The sequence below is a fragment of the Hemiscyllium ocellatum genome, chromosome 25 (assembly GCF_020745735.1).
Source record: "Hemiscyllium ocellatum isolate sHemOce1 chromosome 25, sHemOce1.pat.X.cur, whole genome shotgun sequence".
Classification (NCBI taxonomy): Eukaryota; Metazoa; Chordata; class Chondrichthyes; order Orectolobiformes; family Hemiscylliidae; genus Hemiscyllium; species Hemiscyllium ocellatum.
This window is the reverse complement of record NC_083425.1, coordinates 41629217-41651347: the sequence shown is the minus strand read 5'-3', so window position 1 is coordinate 41651347 and position 22131 is coordinate 41629217. Positions and strand designations below refer to the sequence as shown.

The 22131-nt window shown below is 38.9% G+C and overlaps 1 protein-coding gene across 1 annotated transcript in view; it reads left to right on the top strand.

Annotated features, from left to right (window-relative positions):
• The window catches only part of LOC132827655 (forkhead box protein K2-like), a 128940-nt gene that overhangs the window by 102975 nt on the left and 3834 nt on the right, over window positions 1–22131 (top strand). Inside the window, exons 6-8 of the mRNA XM_060844255.1 lie at window positions 11532–11707; window positions 18943–19227; window positions 20493–20702. Coding sequence (XP_060700238.1) covers window positions 11532–11707; window positions 18943–19227; window positions 20493–20702 — 671 coding nt within the window. The remainder of the gene's footprint in view (window positions 1–11531; window positions 11708–18942; window positions 19228–20492; window positions 20703–22131) is intronic.

Below are 22131 nucleotides of genomic sequence, written 5' to 3'. Positions count from 1 at the left end.
CTATGCGATTCTTTACAAAGAACCCAAAAACTGAAGTTTAGTAAAACTTTTGGTATGTTTTAATGTATATTCAGGCAAGACTGATAGTTAAGAGGTTAAGTATAAAATTTCTATACAGTAACATCTGTGTTGTAAAATGTTACATATTTACAAGTTCTAAGTATAGAAATGGTGCAATAAGAACATTCAGTTGGTGTTGTACAGCTGATGTCTTTCTAAATATAAAGTACTGTATTAAATTGCACTATGGATTACACGGAAAACATCCGTGGTCCAGAAAGTTCTTTAGAGTGCCATCTGCTGGACTGTCAGAGAAACTGAAGAATGCAAGTTGAGCAAGTAACCCCAGATCAAACTGACGAGGTATGAGGAAAATGCTTGTTTAAAATAATGTGAAAGTATTGAGGTTTGTTGCTAGTGCAGTGATGGGAAACATGCGATACAGCAGAAATGAACCTGAATAAACTAGGGAAATATAGAATGGAAAATCAGGAAATGTGGAAATGGCATATTGATAATCCGGCAAAAGCAAAGATTAGATTAGATTCCCTACAGTGTGGAAACAAGCCCTTCGGCCCAACCAGTCCACGCCGACCCTCCGAAGAGTAACCCACCCAGACCCATTTCCCTCTCACTAATGCACCTAGCACTATGGGCAAATTAGCATGGTCAATTCACCTGACCTAAACACCTTTGGACTGTGGGAGGAAACCGGAGCACCTGGAGGAAACCCACACAGGCACAGGGAGAATGTGAAACCTCCACACAGACAGTTGCCCGAGGCTCGAATCGAACCTGGGACCCTGGTGCTATGAGGCAGCAGTGCTAATCACTGAGCCACCATGCCATCCATTATGCTGATACATGTGCTGGTAAAATGTAAAGATACTAGTTGAAGTCATAAATTATGACCTGTGATTGAAATAAATTTGAAATAAATCATTAGTAACTCAATTTAAATAGCAGACAGTTGGAAAGCCATACTGATAGATTCAGTATTTGGTCTCTGATCAGCATTGTTATTAAATCTATGACAATGGGGTCGTTAACATGGCAAATATCGAATGCATAAAGTGTATAAAATGAATTGGTTCCAGGTTTTTGAATTTTAGCAATGACTTGAACCAAATGTGGGACAATTGCTTTCCAACCAAAGCCTTGATCTTCTTTTCCATAGTGTTATTCCTTTTGTTTAGTACTTACAGTTAGCATATTATGATTGGAAAATTTTGAATGCTGTTCCTTCTGAACTAAATATTTGTAATTTGACAGACGGGGAAATCTGCAATAAGTTCTATTTTACGAGCTCCAATAAGTTTTATGTTGAGACCAAGTCTCAAAACAAAAACAAATTGTCAAAATCTCTCATGAACCCATTAGAGTTATTGCAACTGTTTTCTGAGGATTCCCAGGCTTTCGACCATTCAACATGTAGCTTGAAAGCTTGGCACAGCTTTAACATTTCTTTTACCACCTGCGAAACTGCTCTGCATTTCTCCACAGCTGTACATGACTGGCTTTAGAAATGTGTGGTTCGAAAAGAGTGGAACCCTTGCTGCTGCTGTAACCAAGATTAGAAATGTGCTAGATGTTACTTGAGCTGCTGCCCTGACATTATATATAATCTGCAGCCGAAGCAATTTAGACACTAAAACTGCTTGTGGCCTGACTCTATTAGGTGTGTCCTCAACTTCACTATCATTAGGACTGATTGCTAATCATCTCAGGGCCCTAAAACCTGCTTTCCTGTACCTCTGCCTCCACAATAAAAGCCTGTCTTTTTATTCTCTGCTTTTTTTTCTGCAGAAGGACTTTATTCAATAGAATATTGAATATTTGTGGGCGGCACGGTGGCACAGTGGTTAGCACTGCTGCCTCACAGCGCCTGTAGACCCGGGTTCAATTCCTGACTCAGGCGACTGTCTGTGTGGAGTTTGCACGTTCTCCCCGTGTCTGCGTGGGTTTCCTCCGGGTGCTCCGGTTTCCTCCCACAGTCCAAAGATGTGCGAGTCAGGTGAATTGGCCAAGCTAAGTTGCCCGTAGTGTTAGGTAAGGGGTAAATGTAGGGGTATGGGTGGGTTGCGCTTCGGCGGGTCGGTGTGGACTTGTTGGGCCGAAGGGCCTGTTTCCACACTGTAAGTCTAATCTAATATTATTGTACCCTCTACATTTCTGTTTCCTCTCTTGTTTAGTCATACCTTGGAAAAACCTTGCATTCAGAGATCCTCCACTGAACTATTAGAAATGGAAAATGCAGCACAGAACCATGGCTTCAGTGTTCTGCTGAGCCACCTCACAAAGACTATATCCTTATTCTGTTGGCTAGGGAAAAATATATTTCACTTTTATTTAATGTTAGGTTGAAGATTTTCATCCTCTCTTTAAATAAGTTTCTTCTCAATATTTGGATGTAGTTTAATCCCCATGCCACTCATTTTTGGTCACCTAATGGATGAGACACTGAGCAATTGAGTTTAACGTCGTGAGATTATTTTTGAGCCTGGCTAAAATAACTTATCATAGGTTCTGCATGTGTAGAATCTGAATGCAGAGAGATCCTCTATAGCTTCTCATTCTTGTTCACGAAAGCAATCCTTTGTAGAATGCATGTGCTTACGGTAGGTTTGCAACCTTTGTGACAGAGGGTCTGCAGGATGTTAATTGCACTGTCAGCAGTTTATGTGGAGAGATCACGGGAGAGAAAAAAGATTTTAATCATTTGGATTTTCTATATGCCTTAGTTTGGACAATCTATAATATACTTTCATATCTTGTAGCATTAATTTTTAAAAATTGTAACTTTGTTCCCCTCTTTAATTTCTCTTGGGTCTTTTGAATGTGAATGTAGTTTTCAGTTACATAGGATCTACATGAGATGTATCTTACATGCAAATTTTGGTGATGAAAGAATCAAACATGTTTTTGATCTGAAATGAACAAATGGGTCCTCGTCCACACCTGTAACACAGTATGATCGCAAAGTGAATTTGTCAAGCAGCACCATGTAATGTAGTAGTCATAGTTGCAAGTGAAAATCCATTGGAATTTTCTGTAAACTTAACCTTCACACAGTGTGAGAGCCAAATAAACTGCTGTACATTGTTGGTCCAACAGATCGCTGAGAAAAATCTTAATGGATTATTATGTGTACACGTTTCAAACTCACTGAAATGATAATGTACGTTGCTGGGTGTCTCTTTGAGCTTTGTCCTGATCAGCTGCACAGAACTATAAACTATTTTTTAAATTGCAATTTTCCTTTTCTATTTGTGTGGATAGTATTTTTTTCTGTAAATGTTTTAAGTTGTTTTCGATATCATTCTTGAAGTGGAGTTGTTTTGAAGATTCATTGTGCGTTTGACAGTGTAAGATTTCAGTTTGCTTTTACAAGAATGTGACTAACCCTGTTTTGAACTTTATCCCCATTTCCTGTTGAAGATTTGCCATGACTCATCTGATCAGACCACATTTGAAATTTTTGAGAATCATTTTACATTAGTGCCTTTATGTACTGAAATTAAGCATCTCAGAGTTTGATACTGTTTTTCACAGTATCTGGGATAACAGGATGCAGCTGGAGACAAACTTAACAAGCTGATGTATCATGGTGATCACTTAGAATAAAGAAAATTCAGTTGAGAAATTTATAGTCAAACTGCAGATTTCTATCATCTTTATAAGTGCTCCTGCACCCTGATTCAGCAGTTCTGTGTTTGACTTGCTTACACATTGCTAAAAGCATTGATTGGGAGAGCTCCACAAAGAAAAGAAATGCTGTGTGAAAGTTATTCGTTGCTATTTGATCAGCTACGTGGATTGGTTTAAAAAAAATTGAGCAAGGATAAGAAAGCCTTGTTTAAACACTGAAAATGGCTCTGCTACTGTAGTCATAACCTTGTAGTTTCCCAATAGTGCACCACTTCTGATGTTTAAGAGTTTGAAATTTGACTCTGAAAAAGCTATCATAGTTAGTTTAGTAGACTCCCTGTCTTTGAAATTCAAATGTGTACAAGGCTAGTAATGGGTCTACTTTGCAGCTGTGTTGTCTATGACATGTAACATTGAACTTGCAGTTTGGTTTGTGGTGAGCTATTAATTTTCAGTATCTTTCTAAAAGTGTGGTCTGTGACTAGCATTTATATATTTTAGGGTGGCTTAACAATTAAAGTAAGATGGGTATTTTTCAGCATTAGACATGGTGAACAAGCTCCACTGGAGAGTAGCTGATCAGTTATTAAAGTAAACTGGTTCAGTCTGGTTCTTGCATTCTAACTGCAACTAACATAAATAGAGAGATTCCCATGCAGCTTTCAAGTAGAGTGCAGATTCTAGGCAGAGCGAGTTTGATGAAGTGATTTAAGTAGAGGTGTCATTTCCCCCACCCCCAAAGTTTTTATTTACTTTCTTCATGAAGTATATGGTTCCTACTTCAATTCAGCTGTGCAAGATGTTTGTAAGTGGTAAGCTATTCTACTTGTAAATAAAGTCCATTTAAAATACAGCAAAATAACTCACGAGGGAAATGTGCAACCTATAGCATGTAGGTAGTCATTAACACACCTTGTGTCCCAATTGAACAGATCTGCAGAAGTTGTCACTGTCTACACAAACTGGACATTTGGGCTTTGGAACTCGAGCTGTGGCTGGATTCACTGTTGCATATCCATGAGAGGATAGGACATTTAGGAAGGTGATCACACTGCAGCTTAGGGTGTGCAGATTGATTATGGAATGGATGACCACCAAAAAAAAACAGATAGCTAGCGAATTCCTGAGACAATCTTTTTTGCAAATTGGTTTTCCACTTGGGGTACTAGTGAAAGTAATAGTTCCACTGGGGAGTTCAGTCAAAACTAAGCAATATGATTTGCGAATCAGCAGTATGGATGGGGAGAAAGAATGGATGAACATTATTGCTAGGGTAACAGCTGGGCATTTCTGCAGCCATAAACATTTATTCCAAGATTTTATGTTCCTTCCCTGGTATTAGGCTCAAGAATGTCATGAGGGGCATGGATAGGATAAATAGACAAAGCCTTCCCCCTGGGGTTGGGGAGTCCAGAGCTAGAAGGCATAGGTTCAGGGTGAGAGGGGAAAGATAAAAAAGGGACCAAGGGGTAACGTTTTCATGCAGAAGGTGGTGTATGTGTGTGTGTGTGTGTGTGTGTATGAAATGAGCTGCCAGAGGATGTGGTGGAGGCTCGTATAATTGCAGCTTTGGAAATGCATCTAGATGTGTATGTGCATAGGAAGTGTTTAGAGGGATATAGGCTAAGTGCTGGCAAACGGGAGTAGATTGGGTTGAGATATCCAGTCAGCATGGACCGAAGGGTCTGTTTCCATGCTGTACATCTGACTCTATGACTCCATGTCACACAATGACTACAGGACATACTTCTGGCGATGTTGAACAGCTGGAGGTTGTGATCCATGGCAGTGCCAGTAACTTGAGTAGAAAGGGAAAATAAGATCCTGAAAACAGATTTCAGGCATTTTGTGGCCAAGGGGGAGATTAAAAAGCAGGACCTCTAAAGCACAAACATCCAATGGGGAAGATGACTCAACCGTAGTTAATGAAAGAAGTTAACTATTGCATTAGATCAAAGGGAGTGATTTGTAAGAGTTACCAGAGAAAATGGCTAGTCTGAGGATTGGGGGCAATTTAATGCACAGCCAAGAAACTAATAAGGAAAGGAAAAGTAAATGCATGTTAATGAGGAATATTAACGTGGACTGTAAATGCTTGTATAGTTTTGAGAGGAAAATATGGAGACAGGAGAATTTATTGGGGAGAACTGGGAAATTACTAGGAAAATGGAAGTTGATTTTTGAATGTCATAGAAGACATAGAAAATCTTAAAAGCTGAGTTGCTAAGGGAGTTGTGTAATTGAAGGGTTAAAGAAATTAGCAGAGGTAGTTTTTGAAAAATTATCTGGATTGAAGGTTGATAAATCTAGACTAGATGAGCTTCGTCCCTGAGCTTTGAAATAATAGTAAAGATAATCGATGCATTGATGGTATCTTTTGTGACTCTATAAAGATTCTGGGAAGGTTCCTGCTGAGTGATAAGTAGGAAGAGGGAGAGTGACAAATGACAACTCTTTATATGGTGTCCGTAGTGGGCATAATGTTGCAATCTATTCTCAAGGATGTAATAACTGAACATTTGGAAAAGAGTGCCAAAATTGGACAATCGTCATGAATTTCTGAAAGGGAAATTTTGCTTGCCAAACTGATTGTGGAGTTTTTTGAATGTTATTTGTAACACTGACAAAGGGAGATGCAATGGATATGGTGGCTGTTAGACCTCAATCGCACAACATGCTGGAGATCAAGCCCTGCAATTCTAGATTCATTGCAAATATTTAAAAAATTGTAAAAATGTGCAGAATTCCCTAATTTACCTGCAATGCAGGCCCTGTACATTCAGTATTAACAGAAAACATGGCCTGAGTTTTTGTACTTAAGAATAATCACTATTTATTGCAAACAAATGTATCCTAGCTACAGGTAAACAATTTTGAACTGTTGACATAGAATTCTACTGGTTAAAATGGTTAACCCCTTTATAAATCTGCTCTTACAAATGCACTGTACCCACACAGACAAAACAAAATGGATGTTATGGGTGGAGGGAGCGATTGGAAAGTCAGCTCAGTGCTCCCTATCTACAGGGTTTGCGGAGATTTTGTTTAGTTGTCACGACATTTAAAAGGCATTTGAATGGGTATATGAATAGGAAGAATTTGGAGGGATATGGGCCAAGTGCTGGCAGGTGGGACTAGATTGGGTTGGGATATCTGGTCGGCATGGACAGGTTGGGCCGAAGGGTCTGTTTCCATGCTGTACATCTGTATGACTCTGTGCAATTCTGGTCTCCCTCTTATTGGAAGAATGTTGTGAAACTTGAAAGGGTTCAGAAAAGATTTGCAAGAATGTTGCCAGGGTTGGAGGATTTGAGTATAGGGCAAGGCAGAATAGGCTGGGACTGTTTTCCCTGGAGCATTAGAGGCTGAGGGGTCACCTCAAAGAGATTTATAAAGTGATGAGGGGCATTAATAGGATGAATAGACAAAGTCTTTTCCCTAGAATGGGGAGTCCAGAACTAAAAGGCATAGGTTTAGGGGGAAAGACATAAAAGGCACCTTAAAGGGCAACTTTTTCACGCAGAGTGGTGTGTGTATTTAATGAGTTGCCAGAAGAAGTGGTGGAGGCTGGTACAATTCCAACATTTAAAAGGCATCTGGATGGGTATATGAATAGGAAGGGTTTAGAGGGATATGGAATAAGTGGTGGCAAATGGGACTAGATTAGGTTCGGATCTCTGATTGGCATGGGCAAATTGGACTGAATGGTCTGTTTCCATCTGTGCATCTCTGGCTGTATGCCTCGCTTCTCCTTTCACTTGCTTTCGAGAGATGAAGAGTGACTGATTCACATCTTAAACTGTCTTTGACTCATTGTTTAAAACCCAAAGCTTACAGCAACTGATAAGAGAAATAAGCTGCCTTTCTTCAGGCGTGAGGTCATTTTTACTTCAAGGAAGAACAGTTTCCTATGGTTCAGGGGTCTGGTTCCTTCTGATCCATATATTCTTACCCGGAAGCTGACAATCACAGTTATTGGCAGGCACATGGCCTTTGTAATTGACCATGAATCACCATTCCTAAGTTCAAACTGTTACTTTAATGCCAGCAGAATCTCCATTTGAACACAGTGCTTTTCTCTAGCTTGTCTGCAACTAGACAGTTTCTCTCACTTTCATGCTCTCTCATACACTTTTACAATGAGTGTCTGGTGACTTTTAAAAGTGCAATAATCCTTTTTAAAACAGTCCTCTTCCCATTTTAGTCCCCAAATTAAAAACACAAAAATAAAAAGATAGTCTTCACATTATTTGGATTTTAAGATGATTTTTGATAGTGTTTCATGCCAGAATTTAGTAAGTAAAATAAGTGCCTGGAATTGGGAATATACTAGCATGGATTGGAATTTGGTTAATAGCGAACGGGAATTATGAATAAATAGGTCATTCTGGGGAATTCAAGCAGTTACTAATGGGATACTGCAAAAGAGTCTGTGCAAGGTCCACAAATGTTGACCATCTACATAAATTATTTGGCAATTGGGACCTATTGTAATATTTCCAGATTTGTTGATGACGTCAAACTGGTTGGAAAAATTAAATTGTGATGAGGATGCAAGAAGACTTCAAGAGGGTTAGCCAGGCTAAATGAATGGGCTAGAAGATGGCAGTGCAGTTATTTGTTTTAGGCAAGAAAACAGAAAAGCAGAATATTTCTTAAATGTTGATGGGTTAGGAAGTACCTGATTTCTATTACATAGTCTTCCCAATGCTAAATCTGACGTATTTGTTTGCAAGTTGCCGAATTCTATATCTTGACAGCAGTAATTTGAGCATCACTTGTTTTGGGTGAGGAAATTTTAACCACTTACGTCGTAACAGAGGAAAATAGTCCATTGTAATATGCAGCAAATCATTGCTGAAGAAAAAGCAGTGTTGCCATTTACAGTATCACGTAGGACGATTCCTAGATTTGAAATTAAACATCACTCATTTATTATGGGTTACAAGTGATCGTTTCAATGGGATAACCATGTCAGAGACTGATATTCTTTGAGCAGGACTGTGAGAGACTGTAGTATATTCACAGTTTATTGTGCAGTGACAAAGGTGGTAAATCAATTTGAATTCAGTAGGGAGTTAGAAAAGAGAGGTATGGCTGTGGAGGGTTTTCAGGAGTGCAGGTTGCAGATATGAGGATCTACTTGAGGAAGAACTTATATTGATAGGGGTAGGACACCATCGTGACTTTAAAATTAAGTCTGTAAAGGGACATTCGGGGGTATTTTAAGTATTGGACAATCTGCATGGCAATCAAGGATTGTTGAAACAAAATCAAGACATCTGTTCTCATAAATGATAAAAAATAAGCTTGAAGATAGAATGAGGCAATAGTTGGAAGTGAGAACGTGGGAGAAACTAAATGAGGGCCAGGAGGAATTTGGACTTAGTGGGCAAGATGAAGAGAAAAAGCAGCAGTGGAAACTGTACGATATCTCTTGGTGAAGAAATAGTCCGTAAGTGCAAAAGTAGTCTGCTTTTTCTTTTCTTAATTTGTTCATGGGCATCACTGACTAGGGTAGCATTTGTTGCACATCTGTATTTGCTGTTGAGGAGGAGAATGAGAGTCACCTCCTCAAACTGTTGAAATCTTTGGGGCGTAGGTGCACACACTGCTGTTATGAAGGGAATTTGAGGATTTTGTTGCAGGAAATGAAGGAATGACTGTGATCCCAAGCCAGGGTAGCATTTGTTTGGTGGGGAAGTTGCAGGTGCTGGTGGTCAACTTCTAGGTGATAGCAGTGACTGATTTGGAAGGTGATATGGAAAGAGCCTTGAGCTGCTCTAGTTAATCTTGCAGGTGATAAATGTTGCTGCCACTTGCATCTATACTGAATACATGAAGTAGATATTGATGGTGGTGGAGGCTGGGGTACCAGTCAAATGGGCTGCTTCGTCCAGGATGATGTCAAGCTCCTTGCCCATTGGACAGCATGGTGGCTCAGTGATTAGCACTGCTGCCTCACAGCACCAGAGTCCCAGGTTTGATTCCAATCTCAGGCAACTGTCTGTGTGGAGGATGCACATTCTCCCTGTGTCTGCGTGGGTTTCCTCTGGTTTCCTCCCACAGTCCAAAGGTGTGTACGTCAGGTGAATTGGCCATGCTAATTTGCCCATAGTGCTGGGTGCATTAGTGAGAGGGAAATGGGTCTGGGTGGGTTATTCTTTGGAGGGTTGGTGTGGACTGGTTAGGCCGAAGGGCCTGTTTCCACACTATAGGGAATCTAATCTAATCTAATCTCTGCTTTGGCGGCACAGTGGTTAGCACTGCTGCCTCACAGCGCCAGAGACCCGGGTTCAATTCCAGCTTCAGGCGACTGGCTGTGTGGAGTTTGCACATTCTCCCCGTGTCTGCATGGGTTTCTTCAGGGTGCTCTGGTTTCCTCCCACAGTCCAAAAATGTGCAGGTTAGGTGAATTGGCCATGCTAAATTGCCCGTCGTGTTAGGTGCAGGGGTAAACGCAAGGAATGGATCTGGGTGGGTGCACTTCAGCAGATCGGTGTGGACTTGTTGGGCCGAAGGGCCTGTTTCCACACTGTAAGTAATCTAATCTAATCACTGGAGCTGCACTCATCCAGGCCAAGTGGAGGGTATACCATCATTCTTCTGATTGTGGTTTATTGGTGAGCAGACTTTGGGAAGTCACAAATGATCGGATGGTCTGCAGTGACACGAAGGTCTCTTTTTTTTTGAAGAAAAGTTCTTGACAAGCTTGGCTGAGAGAGGAATGTTGGTGAAGTAATCAGCACAACTTTGTTCTTTTGAATGAGTTCATGGAGGTGTTCTTATAATTTGCAACACAATCTGGTTATATGGCACTAGTGATATTAATGCCACATGAATGCAAGTGATTCTATGAAATATTACAAAATTAAAGTCAAATGGGCAACTGAAGGTTTAGTTTAACCCCTCCTTTGAAAGTATTGTAGCTCCAGTACTAGCGTGCTGTTATGCTGTACTTCTTTGCTTAGTGACGCAACCAGACCAGGTCTGTCCTCAAATTGTCTGTGAACCAAGTTTTCTAGTATTTCAACTTAAAGATAACCAGCAATAACCTTTTTAAATTCTCCCTTTGAAACAAGTTAACAATAACCTCTTTGTACCAGTAACTTGTCTCTTCTCTGGTCAAATTCCATTTTGCTGTTCTAAGAATATCATTAAGATTATGTTCAGTCAAGAATTTTGATGTTTTTGTCTTGTTTGTTTTTTAAACCCATAAATTGACAGGAGTAGTATGGGATAAATTGTGTATAATATCTTGACTGTTTAACCATCACTGCCTCTAATTCGCAGTGATCTGAGTTCAAGTTCCAGTCTGAAATTTGAACATACGAAGTTGTCATATCTCCTATGTTATTACAGTGACTAAACTTCAAAATGCACTTTATTAGCTGCACAGAATTGGGACAGCTGATGGTGTTTCATGGTGCTTTAAAAATGCAAGTCGTCGTCTTTTGAGCTATAGTGATACAGTAAGCAAGAGTATATATGTTTGCATAAAGCAAATTGATCAGCATGTGACCTGTATGCTATCTTGCTATCTCATGTATGCAGCACATATTCAATTTACGTATATATAATTAACTTGCAAACTCTGCTGTTGGAACTCAATGTGCTAAGACTACACGAATTTTGGAGTAGATTTGAGTTATTTAATTAAGTATCTGTTGATTGCTATTTTGAGTACAGAAGATGTTTGAGGAAATACTTGCTTACATTGTATAATTGATACAGGATTTTTAGACTCTCAAACAGCAAGAGTTCCAATATTAGTTTTTCAAATGAGAGTAAGCTTACTGGCCAATATTTAAACTGCCAGTCTGTTGCAGTGCCATCCAGTGGTGTAATTAAGGGATGCTCATTTTTTTCACCTTCTGCCACAGAAGTGCACCAGCCTCTCCAAGCCATCCTGGGGTGTTTTCTTCCCATTCAAGTGGTGTGCAGACTCCAGAGAGCCTGTCCAGGGAAGGTTCTCCAGTCCCCACTGAACACGAATCTAGCACTGTGCAACCTAAATTAGCAGTAATACAAGAAGCAAGATACGCTCAGAGTGCACCAGGTGAGTGCTAAATATATACAAATATATAAACTAATGCATTATTAACTAAGCCCAGTTTAAGGAGAAGATGTCTTATGAAGTAGAAATTTCACTTTATAATCCAGTCATGAAACTGAATTTTGCTGTTTCCATGTTGGACATGAATCTGATTTTAATTCTTGTTTTTGTTATAATATACATCTGAATTGTTACATTTTTATTGCACTGAAGCCTTAGTCATTCAAATTATATGGGAACTGATAGGAGTGGCAACTTATGAAATAATTGAAAATGGCTAAGTTCCTTTTTTCACAAAATAACTTAGACAAGTGATAAGATTTATAGTTAATATTTATAATTCTAAAATCACATTATTGGCAATGTTGTTATAACAAATCTCACATGGTCACCTCCATTATCTTAACCACAGATATCACATAGGTGGCACGGTGGCTCAGTGGTTAGCACTGCTGCCTCACAGCACCAGGGTCCCACGTTCAATTCCAGCCTCGGGTGACTCTCTGTGTGGTGTTTGCACATTGTCCCCGTGTCTGCGTGGGTTTCCTCCCACAATCCAAAGATGTGCAGGTCAGGTGAGTTGGCCACGCTCAATTGCCCATAGTGTTAGGTGCATTAGTCAGAGGGAAATGGGTCTGGGTAGGTTACTCTTTGGAGGGTCGGTGTGAACTGGTTGGGCTGAAGGGCCTGTTTCCACACTGTAGGGAATTTAATCTAAAAGCCCTTCAAATAAAAAGGGTAAATGTTTGTAGTTGCTTCTGTAGTTGTTTGTAGGTACTTGACAAGAAAAGGAAAATAACTCCCCTCAGTGCTATGAATTCTTTCATTGTATCAGAAAGTCATTGACCTTCATTTCAACCAAACACAAGCACTGAAACCTTATTCCCATATCTAAAGCATGTGTACTAACCCTTCGTTTTCTCCACCCTTGCCCCCTCCACATTCCCAGAAAATTGAGTTTGTCAGAATGCTTAAATTCTGTTATCTTTTTGAGTCCAGGCAACTTTACTTTAAATGATTTTGGGAAGACAGATCTGTCACACACTGGGGATACCTTACTATAAACGAGGGAAAACCCTTGTGTAGTGTATTCTTCCCTCTGGAAATGAAGATGGGAACTCGGAACATCATCTAAATAATATGTTTAGGGTGTAGGTTTGCTCGCTGAGCTGTAGGTTGGATATGCAGACGTTTCATTACCTGGCTAGGTAACATCATCAGTGGCGACCTCCAAGTGAGCTTCACTTGGAGGTCGCCACTGATGATGTTACCTAGCCAGGTAATGAAACGTCTGGATATCCAACCTACAGCTCAGCGAGCAAACCTACACCCTAAACCTCAACCTGAGCTACAAACCTGCACAAACCCTTAGATAATATGTAATGCAACTCCGCAAACTTGAAAATCTTTTTATCGGTTAAATGTTTCTACCACTTCCTCTTATAGGGCAAAAATGCTTTTTGATATGGTTGCAAAGTCAATAAAGAGAGAATTAATATAACATCAACTGAGAGATCTATTTTAAGAGGAAGCCTAAGTTTATTTTAAGTAACTGAAGAAAACATATAGTTCTAAAAGTGTATAGTAATTACGTATTTGTGTTAGGTGATCAGATCTTGCATCAAGTTGAATAGTTTCTAAGAAGAACAGGCCATTATTCCAGTTTTGTACAGTTACTAAAGTCTTTTGAAATCCAGAAAACCACCTCTATTAAGAGTTTTACTCTATCATTCACAAATGTCATGTGGAAATCTATTCCAGCTGATAAATCATTCAACCACATCTGAATATTAGCTTTAGGCTTCTAAAATACCAAGTCTTGTGCAATCATATCACTCCAGACAAGTTATTTAAGTCAGAAATTAAAGGAGATGGCAGGCCTGAGGTGAGACTGTGAAAATGAGCTTTTATTCTCTGGAGTTTAGAAGTTTAAAAAAAATCGACACTGGCATTTAAACAAAACTAAAGGTTATGGGGAACTTGACAAATATGTGTAGAAAGGCTGTTTTTCCCTGACTAGAAAGCCTATAATTTGGAGTCTCAGGATAAAGGGTCAATCATATAGAAAGGAGATGAGAAGCTTCTTCACTGAGAGGTGTGTGAACGTTTTGAATTCTCTACTCAAGATTGTTGTGTTACTGGACATATACTCAAGACTGTGATTGATAGAATTTGGGCATTAGGAGAATTGAGGAATTTGGGCAAAGATCAAGAAAGTTGAATGGTGTAGATGATCAAAAGTGATCTTAATGAATGGTGAACCAGGCTGTATAATCTTCTGTTTAATGATGAGGTACAAGGTAGAACATCAGATTGCTTGTTGTTTGGAATCTGAAATAGGGGTAGGCCATCCAATTGTGTGAGTCTGTTCTACCATTCAGTGAGATCTTGTTAGATCCTATAAGGGATGAGTTCTTCTTAATTCTGAGTGTAATTCAGAACATTACGTCCTATAATTAAAAGATTGGAGGGCTTCCATCACAAAGTTCTCTTCATGGAAATGTATTTTCCTTCTACAAAACTAGTTTCATGCCACACAAAAAAACTTCTTTGGTTGGGACAGTTATTATGCTGTCATCTGATCAGCATTCCTATATATTTACTTCCTTTCACTGAAGATGCAATTCTCCGAACTTATTTTAAGACAACTGTTAAGGAGTTTATAACTATTGAATTTCCTCTTTTTCGACCAGTACAGCTTTGAATTTGAACGGCTGGCTTACATCACTTGAATTTTATTTGATCTTCAGGTATATGTAAAGGCTTAATTCATTAGCACTGTTATCATTAGTTCCTTTTAGGGACTAATGCTTAATTGATCCTTTATGGATCTCTGGCCATTTCTCTACTTGCAACATTTCATCAATGCAGAGTCTAGTGAGTGGTTAGTTACTGGTATCTGTTGTGAGTTGTTGTTTGTGCTTACATTTTGTTGATTTGGGGGTGGAGGGCAGAGAATGGACTTGGATATGAAGCTGTCTTTACTGATGGGTAGAGTATGTAGATAGTTGTTTTTCTGATAAGGTTAAACATTTTGACCTCTAATAATATGTAAATAATATGTAAAAAGGAATTTAAAAAAATAGTAGGCTCTCAATGGGGCAGGAGTTTTATTACAAATTTTAAAGATTTAGTGTTATTGTGAATGCCCATAGGTAATTAGGATTTTTCTTTGGATAATGGCTGTATCTTGCTTTGTAAGTAATCTGTGAAACTAGTGAAATCTTAAGAAGCCCTATAATTTAATATGGCACACCATTGTGTCATTCCATAAAACACCACATATATAGAGTTTATCAAGAATGAAAAAGTATTTCACCATTAATGAAAAATGCACCTCCTCTCTTGGTACAGAGTGGAAAGCATACCAGGCCTATGTTAGAGGAAGGATAATATATTAATCACCCACGCAGAAAAAGGTGAGCAAGGCTAAGTTAGATCAGTTAGAAAATACTTCAACAAAGCTTAACCTGTAGTATGTGAACAACCACAGTGTGCAAGTTGTGAAAATAATACTAACTGAACACTTGTTGTTCCAAAAAATGGGCCTTTCTGCTGTCTCACATGATCCAGATCAGTGGTTTTCAAACTTTGCTGTAAGCTAAGCTACCCAAAGGGGGGAAATCCCATCATTGCAGAATATGGTTTCTGTTAGAATACAACAACTTAAACAAATTGGAATTGAGTCAACATTTATAAAAAGAGTATTCTCAAAGCATTATAATTATGATGAATTAATTTGCAGTCCATATATGATCCTACCATGGAGCCAAATTTGAAAACCTATGATCTAGATGTCATGAAATGTAGAGAGAAAATGATACCTTAAAATGTAACCAGAGCAAATCTATTCTATTGAGGAAAGGTAAAGTTAAAATATGCGTTCACTTCTTATTGATGAATATTGTTCATTTATTCTCTTCTGTGGCTTTTGAGGAGACTTACCTGCAGTAATCAACAATATATGGCTTCTGTTGCCAAGGATGGGGGGGATGTGGAGGCCTTAGGGGTGTTCTTTATCCCATCCTTCCTTCTCACCAGCATTTAATAAAGTTTCTATGATACTTCATAAAAGAACATACTTTCTTGATGAAAAGGTATATCTGTTCATGTGAATATCTTGTTGTTAATCGATGAGTTAGTCAGTTCCGTGCTAAGCTGTTACAGTTCCATAACTACTGTTGAACTGGTGTCCTGCCTGAGGTATCTTGGATATCACAACTGATGGCCATAGATTTCCAAGACATTTTCAAAGGACGTTTTAGATTCACTTAGAAATATGCTGCTGTTTTCCTTCGGATGAATTTGATGTCTTTGCAACTAAATTTTGACTTTGAAATAATTGCCTTCCTAGGTTTAGAGTGATGCATTTGCCTTAAAAGGCATCAAAGCCTGATCAAGTAGAAAGAGAAAATATGTATTTATTGTCACTGAATATGTTCAATTTTTAGAGGTATGCAATGGGACTAGATGGAATCAAATTACTTCATTGATGGGTGGAATTTTAAAAAACGCGATGAAGAAGTAGGCCTTCCACCCTGGCAAGATTGCCCCACCTTTCAAAAAGATGGCAGCTGAACTTTTACATCTACTGCACGCCTCCATCCATTTCATTCCCACCTCCATTGCATTTCCATATCCTTTGAAATCTGTTGGCCTCATTCTTGATATATTGAATAACACCTGTCTCACTCTGTGATAAGGAATCCTAAAGATTCTGCAACCCTTTTGTGTGAAGAGGTTTCTTCTCATTCCTAAAAGGACTCTTCCTGAAACGATAAGTTCTCGTGCTAGACTTTTGGCTGGGGAGATATCTCTCAGCATGTAACCTATTAACCTCACTCATCATCAGTTTTCAGTCTTAACTGCAAACAGCATGAGGTCATTCAGATAATTCTTCCTAAGGTAGTCTGTCATCTCAGAAATCAATCTAGCGAACTTTATCTGTTCATTGTACTGTTGATATATTCTCACCCAAAGTCCTATATAATTTCAATAACTCTATTGTACTCCAATTACCTTGCAAGAAAAGTCATAATGCTACTGCCCCTCAAATTACTTGCTGTACCTGCATGTTAATTTTCCGTAAATCATGAACAAAGATCCCTGAATTCCTGTGCATATCAGGTTTTAAATGTTCCCTTAAGTTTGTAAGAAATAAATCTACTTTTCCATTCTTTTCATCAAGTGGTTAATGTCACACCATCTGTCATCTTTATTACCTGATCACGTGACTGGTCTGTTTTCACTTGTAACTTCTGTGCATCTTTCGCACATTTCACTTTCACAGCTAGCTTTGTATCCTCAGTAAATATGTTTCCCTTATAAATGTAGAAAATGTTGAAAATATGTGCAAGATTATTAATCAGAACTATTAACGCTGTTTCAGTCTTCACTGGTGGTGCCTGAACTGAATTTTTTCAACATCTTCCATTTTTCAGTTAGATTTCCAGGATCTGTAACATGTTGCTTTCGTCTATATTATGCAAGTTCGGTCACAGGAATAATTTCCTCTGATATTTTGGAAGAGCCAGATCTAGTGTATTAACTATCTTTGTAGCTGGCTCTTTTAAAATCCTAAGGAGCAAGCTCCTGGGTTTGACTGATTTGACACTTGAATTTTTCCAGTACTTTCTCTAATTATTACTTTAAATTCCTCATCGTCCAGAATTTCTAATATGTCCTTTGTGTAATTTGATGTGAAGATGTTGCGCAGAATATTTGTCCCATATCTATCATTTCCTTCACATTAGACCCACATTTGCTCATGTATTGTTTGTAAATACTCTTACTCATTTTCATATTTCTTAGCTCACTCAGCCTGTTTTCTCCCACTTCATCAATTTCTTGGTTATCCTTGCTGATTCTTAAAACTTTTACCAATCCTTAAAACCTTTCCAATTTTCGTACATTTCGGGAGCATCCGAGGTTGCTTTAAAACAAGTATGATATGGACATGCCAGCGTTGGATCAAGGTGGACAAGGTGAAACCACCTGATGAAGGAGCAATGCTCCGAATGTTAATGATTTCAAATAAACCTATTGGACTGGTTATAGTCTTCTGACCTTAAACGAATAGTACTAGTCCCAATCCGGCAATTTGACGTAGCTCCTTGACTGTTGATATTACAGTTTCTAAATTTAATAGTTAAATTTGAAATGTTAAGACAAAGTTTCTGTTTGACCATCTTAGCAGCAAGGCCCACTTTCATCAGATTCTCAGCTTCCCATTCTGTGTGCCTTGGTTTACATAGTTAAAAGTTAGAGCCAAACAAACCTGATGACTTATTTAGCTTTTTTTTTAGATTAGATTAGATTTACAGTGTGGAAACAGGCCCTTCGGCCCAACAAGTCCACACCGACCCGCCGAAGCGCAACCCACCCATACCCCTACATTTACCCCTTACCTAACACTACGGGCAATTTAACATGGCCAATTCACCTGACCCGCACATCTTTGGACTGTGGGAGGAAACCGGAGCACCCGGAGGAAACCCACGCAGACACTGGGAGAACGTGCAAACTCCACACAGTCTGTCGCCTGAGTCGGGAATTGAACCCGGGTCTCAGGCGCTGTGAGGCGGCAGTGCTAACCACTGTGCCACCGTTTTGCTTCATACCACAAGCCTCTGTCTTCTATACACATTTTTCTGTGTATTCTTGACAGTGATACAATTGTGGTCATTTTCAACATTTGATTTTATTTTCTTTTAAACCATAACCTATTAGCAATTAGTAAATTTACCCAAGCACATATCACAATCTGAGCAGTACCTAAAATTTTCACTGTACAGGATCTTCATGGGTAATACAATGTCATAGAGTCACACTGCACAGAAACAGACTGATTACAGTTCAGTTTTGAAATGGTTTGACAATAATTTCAATGAATATTGTAACTTGTTCAAACAATCCAGCTTCAATCATGAGATAAAATGCTTAGCACAAACTAATTGAGGACCATTTCAAAGTGACTCCTATAGGAAAATCAGCACAAGTCTATTTAATAATATTTTACAGCACTTTTAGCCAAATTTTCTACTGTGTTGTGTTGAGATTGATACCTGGAAAATCAATTTTCAAATTCTGTCCAACGGTTCAAGTTTTTGATTTCTTTATCATAGTAAAGAGGGAAGTGGTATTACATTCATGGATATATTTCCTTGCTATGTTTACAGCATTTGAAGCAGCTGTTCCCAGAGGGATTAATTGCTTTCCAAACTTTTTCTTATTCTCAGGATCACCTCTGTCCACTCAGCCAGTTTTAATTACCGTCCAACGGCAGATTTCACAATCCATGAAACCTGTCACGTATACTGTGGCCACACCTGTTACATCAACGTCCCAGCAGTCAATGTTGCAAACTGTTCATGTGGTTCATCAGATACCAACTGTGTCTGTTACTATGGCCAGTCTGGCCACAAACAGCTACACTGTAGCAAACCAGGCAGTTGTGACACAAGCTATGGTCAGCCAGGCTAAAATGGAGCGGCCAGAAAATGGAGAACATAAAGAAGTGAAAGGTAACGAGAGTTCAAATTTTCAAACCCTGACTGTTGATATAATGAACCAGATGGTTACTATGTATTCAGGCATATTAATAATCAAATATGATGTCTAATCTTATTATTGTTCTGGTGAAACTTCAGTGACTAATAAAACTTGTATATAGAAGAATTGTCAGTTGTCAGCAATTTGGGACAGAATATGGAGGAAGGATAAGTCCAGTATTGAATGCAAGATGAAAGTGTATTTACATGAAATTTTGAAGGCTGTGTGCAAAAGTTAAAAACTTAATGTCTAACCTAACACTTCACACAACAATCTGCCCAGTGACAATATCGAACTGTTATAGAGTCATAGAGATGTACGGCATGGAAACAGACCCTTTGGCCCAACCTGTCCATGCCGACCAGATATCTCAACCCAATCGAGTCCCACCTGCCAGCACCGGCCCATATCCCTCCAAACCCTTCCTATTATATACGCATCCAAATACCTCTTAAATGTTGCAATTGTTCCAGCCTCCATCATCCTCTGGCAACTCATTCCATACACATACCACCCTCTGCGTGAAAAAGTTGCCCCTTATGTCTCTTTTATATATCTTTCCCCTCTCACCCTAAACCTATGCCCTCTAGTTCTGGACTCCCTGACCCCAGGGAAAAGACTGTCTATTTACCCTATCTATGCCCCTCATAATTTTGTAAACCTCTATAAGGTCACCCCTCAGCCTCCGATGCTCCAGGGAAAACAGCCCCAGCCTGTTCAGCCTCTCCCTATAGCTCAAATCATCCAACCCTAGCAACATCCTTGTAAATCTTTTCTGAACCCATTCAAGTTTCACAACATCTTTCCAATAGGAAGGAGACCAGAATTGCACGCAATATTCCAATAGAGGCCTAACCAATATCCTGTACAGCTGCAACATGACCTCCCAACTCCTTGAAAAGCTATTTTTCTATTTGCATTTTCAATTATTTTCCCTCCTCCCCTCCCAAGTCATGAAAGTAGTAGAACTTATGGAGGTCAGTGCTGACATTGCCATTGTGGCTTGCATTTCTGTACCGAAGTACAAAAAGTGCAATTTTCTTGAATTTTTAGCTAAATCTTTTTCATGGAAGGAAGAGGACAAAAAGCAAAAATTACTAAAGAATACCACAATTGTTCATAATGCTGCATTGGAAAAGACATCTGAATACAGTTACAAAATCAGTGATACAGTAAGTGCAACTTTCAGTTAAGTGATCCAGTTGATATGTGACGCTTTTACTACTTTGTTTTGCAGTGAAAGTGGAGCCTATTCCTGCAATTGCACCAGCTTCAATAGGTACTGCTGGTCGGTTCATTCAAACTTCACAAGGTACACCCATACAGACAGTTACAATACTACAACAGGCTCCTTTGGGCCAGCACCAGTTACCCCTTAAACCAGTTGCACAGAACGGAACACACGTGGTGCCCATCTCTTCAGCAACACAAGGACAAGCTAACACCGGTAAAACTATACTATTGTACTTTGTTTGACTACATAGACATCACATTTCTTTATATATTGCATGTATATCCCAAGCTACAGTTGACGTTTAATAACATTTTGATCATTTGGCTGTGAAGGCTGTAAAGTATTTTGATACTTCTTGTGTGGTAACATGAAAAACATAAGAACAGGGCAAGCCATTTAAACTTGCACGCCTGCTTCTACTAGTCAATTACATTTTGGCTGATCTGCAACCTAACTCCATTTTACTGCATATCTGTTAACTCTTCTTGAATAATAAACGTTATGTCAATCTGAATTAAAATTTACAATTGATCACTGTCAGTTGCTATTAAAAAAGTGGTGGGCAGATTCCAAACTTCTCCCATTTCTGTGTATGGGTATTTCCTGATTCATTCCTGAAAGATCTACGCTCATTTTTAGACTCTGACCCCTTGTCAGTAGCGGAATGTTTTCTCTCTACTTACCCTCTTTGTTATCGTTAATACTTTTTTGAAGGGTGTAGGACCATTTCAGTGCAGCCACTTTGGCGCGAGCGATTTGGTGCGGCAGGTTTGGCGCAACCCATTTCAGCACAGCTCTTATTTATTCCTTTTCAGGGCTTACTTAAAAGCATTAATGAAAGCAATAAAAAGAAAAAAAATGTTTATCCTCTTCAATAAAAATATTAAAAAGAAAATAAAAGTGAAAGAAATAAGGCAAATACAAAATTGTTGGTGGCATTTTAACTGGTCTTATTGTATTTTAATAATTTGTACATTAATATGTTTTATTTTAATATATTTTAATAATTTTAATAATAGTAGTTTAATAACTACTACTGAATAACTACAAAACAGTTCTGCGCCGAAATGAGTCGCGCCAAACCAGCTGCGCCGAATTGCTCGTGCCAAAGTGGCTGCGTCAAATGGTCCCACTCCGCCTTTTGAAGCATAGTCACAGTTATAACATAGAAATATGGGGCACCAATATGCACAGGACTGTCCATATGCAGTATTGAGATAATTTACCAGCTGTTTGAGAGAGAAGTGGCCTCAGGATGAACTTCTTTTATAAACATCGCCATAGTCTATTTTATACCCACTTCAGAGGAAAGATGGAGCCTCGACTTGGTACCACCCATTGGTGCATAATTCCCTCAGTACAGCAGTAAAAGTGTTAGTTTATAAAGTCTGTTGACTAGAGTTTCTGATTCAGAAGTAAGTGCTGTCACTGATTCGTGTTAGAAACCAATTCTACAACCTATTGTCCAGAAAAATGAAATACATATATTAAAAAATATCAGTCGATATTCTATGAAATCTCTGATACCAAATTATTTATTGAACTTCTAAAGCTTTGTGCTATGAATACATGGTCTAAAACATTTATTAGCAGGTCATGGGTTAAGAATTCTGCAGCAAGTGGCTCACTGACTGCCCAAAGT